Here is a 9932-nt window from a genome sequence, read left to right on the forward strand (position 1 = left end):
TATATTGTTTTACCCTTACTAGTCATCTGTTCAGTATTGAAGAGTTATTTTACACAATGTCTTCAGACCTCTTTGGGAAGATACACATTATTTTCGAGTTTTATCACTGTATTTCCTTTCAGTATGAGTTTCTAAACCTCATAGGTTGAGGGGAGGAGCCTTGCTGAGTCCTATGAGTTAATAAAAGTATTACTGTTTCTTCTTCGATCTGTGTTTGATTTATTTCTAAGATGTATATCCGCTCTTCAACATGGTGAATAGGATGATCAGTGACAATCAGCTCTGTTTATCATACTAAGACGAACGTGCCTGACAAATACCCGCGTCTACTTAGGTTCGTGTGAATACGTGACTGGAAAGCACGAGCCAACAGCTATGTTTATACATCTCTCATATGGCTAATCCATGACTTTGTTGGGGACTTCTCGAGACACCAGTTCAGCCGATTTCTGGGAAGATTAGGGTCTTTGTAGTATAGGCTAGAATCTAAAGAAGCAACATTCTCTGATCCAAAAGATTCGACCTTGTTTGTGGCGTTTTAAGTAGGATCTCCAGGAGAATGAACTGCTAGAGCTTCACCCTTCGTCAAATTGGATGACCACAGCCAATGGTGTTCAATCTGTAGCCGAGGAGATCAATGACCACGGCCCATGGCGTTGATCACATACAGCCTGCCACAGAAGAGATCATTCACAAGCAGAGAAGACAGTAATACCAGAGTTAATTCAGAAAGACAAAGAAATTCCAATCTTCAACTATATTCCTATTACTGATCACATTCTAGTTTGCAAAGTATTTTCTATCCCTTTTGCTTTATTCCTTTCATGTCAACCCAGTTTAGATTTCACAAATTCACAACCTTCTAATTCGCCTAACTAAGACCTGCAAGATAACCATAGCTTGCTTCAAACCACAATCCTCGTGAGATCGACCCTGACTCGCTCAGGTATTACTTGGACGACCCAGTGCACTTGTTGGTATAGCTGTACAAAAGTGTGGGAATTCATGCACGAAGTTTTTGGCGCCGTTGCCGGAGATTATTGAGTTTGGACAAACTGACGAATTGTCTTGCTCCCTAAATCAGGTACTTTATTTCTTGATTATTTTCAATTGAGTCTTTTATTTTTGTTTTTATCTTCTTTATTTTTTCGAAAAATTTAAAAAGTTTTTTCAAAAATATTTTTCTTTTCTTTGTTTAATTCTTGTTCTTCATTAGAGTATTACATGTTCGTGTTTTTCAATTCCAAAAATTTTAAAAATTTTCCAAAAACCTTTTTCAAAGCAGTTTATTTTCAAGCATCCTTAGCTTTCTGTTTGAGTCTTTTGTGTTTGTTCTTGTTGAGTTTTTCGTTTTCTTTGAGTCTTTCATATGCAGAATCTCTCGATAATGTCAATAGGATCATCAACATACCGCCACCCCTTTCCATCTATTCACATCACAACCATCAATCCATAACCCAACAACCCAATATCATAATAACCATCAACATCCAGCAATTATTCAATCAATAATAACAATATCACCATGAACACTAAGCATTCCACATACACATACATTCCAGCCTCTCATATGGTCAGCTAGCCTAAGTTTTCACACAACATTATATATTAAATACGCGAAACCTAAACCATACCTTGGCCGATTTCCACGTATTTTTTGAGACACCACCAATGCACCAAACACAACCCTCAAGGTTCAAAATCTCCAAGACAAGGTCTCCCAAACTCCATCAAGCTTCCAACATACACATATACAAGCCTAATTCACATACATCACACATAGATACCCAAATTCAATATCCAATACACAAATTCAAGGAATTGACTAGGGTTGATGATCTTTACTGTACCCACGGACCAAACAAACTAAGCCCAACAAGTTCTGCAAGCTAGAACGAACCTAAAGAACCAAAATCAACAAATCTCAACATGGATACTTACTAATTTTTGAAATTCAAGGGGGTAGAGAAACTGGAGTGAAAATGACGCTTACCTATGAAATTATTCCGGTAGATTTCTAGATCCCGACGCAGTGGTCCCGTGGTCGCAAACAGTGCGGGGTGCGGTGATTGGAGCTCGGAGAGAGGAGATATTTTGTTCACAAGGTTAGGGTTGAAAGCTTTTTCCCCACTTCTTTCCTTGTTGTGCAGCGTAAATGAAGAAGAAGGAGAAAGGGGGAAGCTATGGTTCATTAAAGTTAATGGGTTGAGTTGGGTCTTGGGCCCAGTTCGCCCAGTTCGGTCTGTTCGGCCTAATTTTGGGCCAAATTTTTTTAAATTAGTGTCAAAATTCTCGTTTTAATGAGCTCTGTCTTATTTTACTATAAAATTTGCATTTCTAATTTCTTTTATTAAAATTTAATTTATTAATTAATTATTCACTAATTTTTCGGGGTTTACACTCATCATATATAGTCGTTTGTATATATTTCGGATATTTTGAATGGGTGGCAAATGGGAAAGCCTGTCCCGTTCCGCCAAAAACCTGTCCTTTGGCGGGCTAGCCCACCCCGTCCCGCCTAATGAGGCGGTCTTGAAATTTCACCCACCCCACTTAACAGCGAGCTGGCGGGCTGGCTGGCCAAGCCTGCCAAATCTCTTTTTTTTTTACTATTAAATATTAAATAATATAAATTACCAAAAAAGTATTAAATAATATATATAATTTCACAACTGTTTTAATAAATTTATAATTTCTAAATACATAAAAAATTATATTTTCTAAATTCACAAACATTAAAATCTTTATAATTATAAATATGTAATAAATATAATCATAAACCAAGTTTTTTGAAACAAAATAATAAAACCAACATTGTCCAAAATAAAATAAATATTGTCCAAAATATATAATTAAACATCTACAAGTTTATAACATAATCAATCAAAAGTAAAGCATAATCCAAAACATTAAATTAGAACATTTTCAAAAAATCTTAAATCCGACGAGAAAGCCTGCCCACCCCGCCAATACCCACCAAAACTCACGGTTTAAGTGGTGCAAGTTAGACGAATTTTTAATGTGTGGCGGTCTCAATTTTTCAATTCAGTCTACCTTTTTTGGCAAATTACGCTAACGAGCTCAACAAATTTAGGTCCGTTTGTCACCATAATTGTGATCCAATTTCTTTTACGTATATATCCTGAGTACTGAATATTTGGTTTTTACTTTGTGCCTTATTCCGAATGCATTTTGCAAAGGTATAGTTTTTGTTGAATCATATCCTGGTGACCGAGTATCCAAAATACGTATTAATGTGTATTTGAACACATCTAAGATGTATAAAATTATATATATTAATAAATATTTTCTGCATTATGAATTTTGATAAATAATATATTTAATTAGTTTAAATAAAAAATCCTTTAAAGTTGTCTTTGGTTGAGTATTAATTTTGTATGAAAAATTATATTTGCTTTTAATTGCTTTTAATATATTAAAACCCGATTTAATGTTATCTTTTAAGAAATAATCCAATTTCTATAAACCGTGTTAATTTAGGGACTTTTTAGTTTTTACTACTAATAATTAGCATGGTCGTCGTATAGTGGCAATGGCCCATTGAGCTAGAGACACTCAAGAGAGAGAAAGAGAGAGTGTGACGGTGAGAGAGAGAGAGACACACACACGAGCTTTGGCTTTTAGCCTTTGCAACCTCTTACTAGTTATATTGTGTCAATTTCATTCATCAAAATGGCTTCAACCCTTTTGAGAAGGGCACTCTTGAGTGCTCGCTTGATTCACCCTTCCGCCACTTTCCCACCTCAAACGTCACAGATTCTCTCTTCCTTATCCACTGTAAGTATCATAATTCTTATTTTAATTCACGTTCTCGATTGCTTGTTCGTTTTTTCCATTTTTTTTATATCTAAGAAAATTGGCGCTCTCTCGCTGGATGCTTTCATGAGGTTATTGTTGTTTTCTTGTTCTGGCCTTCTGTGGTATGCGATTGTCTCGATAAAGTTTAGAAATTTTGTGTGTGTGGAATTGGGTTGTGTTGCTAGAAAGGTGTTTGTTTCTTGTTCCGTGTGGTAATTTCCAAAAAGAAATGAGTTTCATATAACATCAGTTTCCGTTGATTAATTTTTTTTTTAACTGTGTCAACTGAAGTGCTATCAGCAAGTCAAATTCATAACAAACTGGCTCTGGTTTTGGTTTCTTTTCTTGCTAGTTCTTAGTCAAAGGATATTATCTGACTAATTAACTGAATTGAAACATCTTTTTGTTGTTTTTGATTATAGTTTTTGCACTAGGAAATTGGTCCTCCTTGTTTAAAATTTCAGTCACAGTAGCATTTGGTTGCAGTTACATAACATTTAAGGAAAATTCATTGTATGTGGCAGAAATTTTGAATTAGCAGGATTTATCGTTTCTCTTTTGCACCTGTGAGGTATCATCAATTCTAATACAAGTTTTGGTTTTCTCTATATAATTACATTTGTGTTCATTGGTTGTATGAGGGAATCACTGATACACACAATTGATTCTGATGTTATTATAATGCATGAAAAGTTTAAAAGAAGCAATTTCACAAATGTTATCTTGTACAGAACTCTTCCCTTTTCAATCTAAACTCTCTTTAAGTTCATCGTTTATTTTAGCATAAACAGAAAATAAAAATATTGATGAAGGTAACTCACTAAGTTATTACCGTATTATCCTTTTGACCTCGATGATTTTTATGTTTCTATTAATTAGAAACAGAAAAAAGATATTATGGTAGTGAGCTGAACTATTTATTGTATATTTTCTCTTCTAGGTGCAGAAGCGGCTGCTATTTAACGGAACTGTGAAACCCTATACAGTTCATAACCCAAAAACAACTGGTTGGATTCGTTGTATGGCTTTCTCCGCAGAAGCAAAATCCACAAGATCTGTATCAACAAATGAACCAGTTGTTTCTGTCGATTGGCTTTATGATAACCTTAAGGATCCTTATGTGAAGGTACTTGCTTAGTCTTCTTTATTGCTTGCTTGGCAGTGATCTTACGGAATTTTAAACTCTATATTTCTAAGGTTGTTGCTTCCTCCGTGGAAACAACCACTGATGTAATTATCAGGTTAGATTGTGTATATGCGGACCTTTCCTGGACCCTGCGTTAATGCGCGATGCTTGTGTACTGGGCTGGCTGCCTTTATTTTATCCATTCCTGCATGTGTGTTTTGCATACCCCAGAAATGGCAGACAAGGAAAGTTCTGCATTCATTAATTTGATCACATGTGGAAAAAAAAAAAAACCGAAATAGCTCTTTATTGATGGCGTGCATTAATTATTACTTTGTTATTGGCAAATTATTGACTAAAGATCCAAAAACTTGTGTGATCTTGATGTATTAGGTTTAAGAATCTCGTTACACCATACAGTATGTGTATTTATGGCATGTATTAAAATTTGATGAATTGTATAGTCAGTTCTTGGTTCTTTGCATAAACTGAATATGCTATTTCAACTTCTTCAAAACTTCCTAGCTCCATATACACTGTCTGAAGGGTACATCTTCAGAAATGGTTCCATAGTTTCATTTTAATTACGTTATCCATTCAAGAACTAAGGCTTATCTTGTGTATTTGATTTAAGGTGTTGGATGCATCGTGGTACATGCCGGATGAACAGAGGAACCCAATCCAAGAATATCAGGTATGGACATGATTTCTCAGGATTTGCATTCTTGAACTTTGAAATTCTGTTGCAGAGTACGTGGCATCATTTGAATGTATCTTCTACAATTACTTACTTCTTTGGTTTTTGTATCCTAGCTTCCCAATCATGTGTAATTTGTGTAATGCCACATCCAACAGGTTGCTCATATTCCTGGGGCCCTTTTCTTTGATGTTGATGGAATATCAGATCAAACTACAAAAGTGAGTTTATCAGATCAGACTACATGTTTATGCATGTGTCTTATCAATGTGTGACATCATGCATATTGTCAGTCAACGCTATTACATTTTACATTATGACTAATATTTAAAGCTCCACTCTTATTTTTTTGATTAGTTGCCACACATGTTGCCGTCAGAGGAAGCTTTTGCTGCCGCTGTTTCTGCTCTTGGCATAGAGAACAAAGATGATTTGGTTGTTTATGATGGAAAAGGACTATTTAGTGCTGCTCGTGTTTGGTGGTGAGCCATGCTGGTTGTTTATGAACAATATATTATTAATGGATCATGTAGTAACTGATTTCGCTATCTTCTTTAACTAATACCTGTTTCCTCTTCTTTTGCTTATTCAAGGATGTTCCGGGTATTTGGCCACAATAGGATTTGGGTTTTAGATGGTGGCTTGCCAAGATGGCGTGCATCGGGTTACGATGTTGAATCCAGCGCCTCTAGTGATGCTATCCTTAAGGCTAGCGCTGCTAGTGAGGCTATTGAAAAAGTGTATCATGGGCAAGCAGTAAGTTTGGAATTTGTCCATGTATTTTAATGTGATAATGTATTTGTATTTTTTCTTTTGACTGCCTTTCTTTTACATGTAGTAAACGTGTAATGTCATAATGTGAACACATTCATTTTGTTTTTATGGTCGCTTCTTATATGTATGTTTTGTTACTAGGTTGGCCCAATCACTTTCCAAACAAAGTTTCAGCCTCATCTTGTGTGGACACTTGATCAGGTTGGTTGCATTATATACATCGTCTGTGAAAATAAGTAAATGAATTATAATACGATCATTCCATTTTAGAAATTGGATGTTCAAACTGATTTAATCACTTATGCAATTATTTAAATCATGTTGGTAATATTCTTGCTTGTGGAAATTTTGGAAGGTTGCATCCTAGAGAGCCCAAAATTAGTTAGATTTTTTTTTAAAAATATCATTATTGATTGCTTATGAAGCCAAGGTCTGAATATAGCAAAGATGTTTGATAAATTGACATCTTTGTTAGATTAAAATGAACTTTTTACCATAAATAAACCTACAGATAGCCCACAATACATGCAGTAATCAAATATTATATCAACTATGAGAGAAATTGTAATGCTTTAAATGTTTCCTTATTTCTTTTTTTCTTCTCTCGCCTTTCAGGTTAAGAGAAATGTTGAAGAAAAGAGTCACCAACACATTGATGCTCGATCACAGGCCAGGTACTTCATATATCCTCCAGACAGTTTGTATACTTTTTGCATGATTTCATGTATTTGCACGCATGTAGTGGATAACTATATGTTGGCACTTTCAAGACAAAATAAAATGTATGTTGATAAACTGCAATCTGTTTTGTGATTATTACTATTATTATTAACAATGATCCATAAGCCTTTATGTAAGTCCTGAAGTAATGAGCTGATTTAGCAAAAAGAGTAATTTTTAAATCTGCCAATTGGAACCTCAATGTGAATCTGGTTCTATATCATTTCAACTTTTTAAAAGGAAACATAAAAGATACTCATTTTGTAATGGTGGTTGTTTCTTGTTCATTAATCTTGCAAGGATTGATAAAAGTCAATTAATCTTTCATTATCAACATGTCAAATTTGTTAACATGTCAGGTTTTGTGAAGCTGAATAACTGTTAACTAATTGAGAACATTTAATTGTTTAGAAGCATGTGTTTCATGTGTGAAATAGTTGCTTATTATCTCAACAAGCAAGTATTACAGTTTTAAATATTTAATATAATATAATCTGAATGATCTTGGGTGTTTAATTTCCCCTCCTAACATGAACTTTAGTATTTTGAGGTTTCAACATCCTCCCACTGAATATTTTCTTGTGTATAAATTTCTTACCCCATAGTTCACTTTCTTTCCATGGATTAGTAGCTTTCTTTTTTTGAGTGAACAAAAGTTTACTAGCTTAGGGATTCTGTTCCTGATATGTGTCTTGTATTTATGGAAATTTTATCGTTTGGCAGGTTTGATGGAGCTGCACCAGAACCGAGAAAGGGAATCCGAAGTGGTCATGTACCTGGCAGCAAGTGCATTCCATTTCCCCAGGTACAGCATATTGTCATGTCGATTTTGTTGTGATTTACCCACTAAACCAAATTATGGTTCATTTGGTTTGTGTTCATTTTCTATTTTTATTTTTAGTATTTTCTGTTATCTGGATTTTGTGAAAGAAAGAGTGAAAACAATAAAGTCTTCTTTTCTGTTTTTTTGCCAAAAAAATTCTGAAAATAGAAAAACACTGAAAATAAAAACAGAAAATGAAAATGCAAACCAAACGCAACCTAAATTTTTTACTTATAGCACTATCCTCTGCTAAATATCTGGCTACCCACTTTTCTAAATTGCAAGTATAAAGAAGCTGCTTCGTGTTTGTTAAACTGTTGCATTCTTATAAAAACGGGTATTTGCATTGTTATCGTATTGTATTGGGAATGGGAAAGAAGGTAGTAAAATGCACACACATGTATATTTTTTGGTTTTAAACAGAAAAAAAAAACTGCTTTTACCAACTCTATGTAGTTCTAAACATTATATGTTAAAGCTTTTACAGCATTTAGAAATTTTCAATGCATGCATACACATATATCAGTTCTTTGCCTGTAGTTGCTAGATGGTTCACAAGCATTGTTACCAGCAGATGAACTTAAGAAGCGATTTGAACAAGCTGGTACGACTAAACCTATGTTGATGGATATTTATAATGTTGAAGTTAGTTTACTTCCTTTGTTTTTGATACTTGTATATATTTTCCAATTCCTTTACAGGCATCTCATTGGAAAGCCCTATCATTACTTCTTGTGGAACAGGCGTAACTGCTTGCATTCTCGCATTGGTACATCTCTCGTTTAAATGAATTGAGTGTGTTCTTTGCTTTGGAAGATGAATATGCCTAAAGTTTACTACGACTATGAATCGGATATTGCTGATTTCATTAAAAACATGAATTATAGAGGATATAACTAACGGGTACTTTGCTTCCATTTTGCATTTGGACATGGTTTAATATCTTCAAGTAGGAGTAAAAGAACAAAGTAAAATAAAATATAACTTGATATAGCTGTAGGTTGATGTTTCTTTAGTTTCTTGATATTAAAACAGGAGTCTCTGGAAATTACATGAATTTTTCATATTAATTTGAATATTCAGATTTTAGTCTTCTCTAATATTCATTAAACAAAATCTTTTTATATTATTCAAAAAATATATATTTCTAGGTGAGTATGGGAAGACTATGTCATCTAGGCTATAGCTCGTTGGCATGTTAATGTTACCAATTAAAACATTATTTATAGAAAAAATTATAAAATTTAAAATTTCAATGTATTATGTTTATTAAAGTAAAAAGTTTTTTTTGTAGGGTCTTCACCGACTCGGAAAAATTGATGTTCCGGTTTACGATGGATCTTGGACAGAATGGGGAGCAAACCCTGATACTCCTGTTGAAACCTCATCTTAAGACTCAAATATATAGTTTAGATTACCATGGCACCTTGTACAACTATAGTTTCTTAACAAAAGTCTCAGTTCTCAAACATGTTGAGCACACCGTTTTTCATTCACTAGATTGATTGCATGTGTTTATGGCAAACATTAATTTATGTGAAAATAATGGTAGGGTTATTCTAAGGTATAGATATTTTATGCTGTTGTATAAGGTTTTATTTTTGTCATTATTATTTTTCTAAACAAGGTATTATTTCGAAATTGGACAAACATCCTTTTGGTTCAAATTAGGGTGGTTTCTGGTTTTTTAGCTATCAACTATATTACCAAAATGCTAGTTAGGAAACCTCTTCACCATATGCCTAGCTATTGCATTTCTTATTTGTTTTAGGTCTTCTCGCGAATTTTTCTCATAGCCAAAAAATGTATATTTTCCATCATGATCCATTTTGACTTAAAAGTTATATTGTTTAGAGTATTGTTACATGAACATTTAAGATTGAAAATCCTAGAATGAAAATAAAAAGAGTGAATACCCCATCCGGCCCTTGACAATTATCTCGAAAGGACAACGAGGTCCCCAAGAAAAAAAA

The 9932-nt window shown here is 33.9% G+C and overlaps 1 protein-coding gene across 1 annotated transcript; it reads left to right on the forward strand.

The window, feature by feature from the left end:
* Positions 1-3567: 3567 nt before the first annotated feature.
* On the forward strand, positions 3568-9550 carry LOC107458633 (thiosulfate/3-mercaptopyruvate sulfurtransferase 2). The gene is made up of 12 exons (XM_016076848.3): positions 3568-3798; positions 4760-4945; positions 5580-5639; positions 5801-5863; positions 6000-6124; positions 6236-6398; positions 6558-6617; positions 7032-7090; positions 7860-7941; positions 8500-8563; positions 8661-8728; positions 9254-9550. The coding sequence occupies exons 1-12, from the start codon at positions 3694-3696 to the stop codon at positions 9350-9352; spliced, it is 1134 nt and encodes a 377-aa protein (XP_015932334.1). The 5' UTR covers positions 3568-3693; the 3' UTR covers positions 9353-9550.
* Positions 9551-9932: the final 382 nt, after the last annotated feature.

This window comes from Arachis duranensis, chromosome 7 (genome assembly GCF_000817695.3).
Source record: "Arachis duranensis cultivar V14167 chromosome 7, aradu.V14167.gnm2.J7QH, whole genome shotgun sequence".
Taxonomy (NCBI): domain Eukaryota; kingdom Viridiplantae; phylum Streptophyta; class Magnoliopsida; order Fabales; family Fabaceae; genus Arachis; species Arachis duranensis.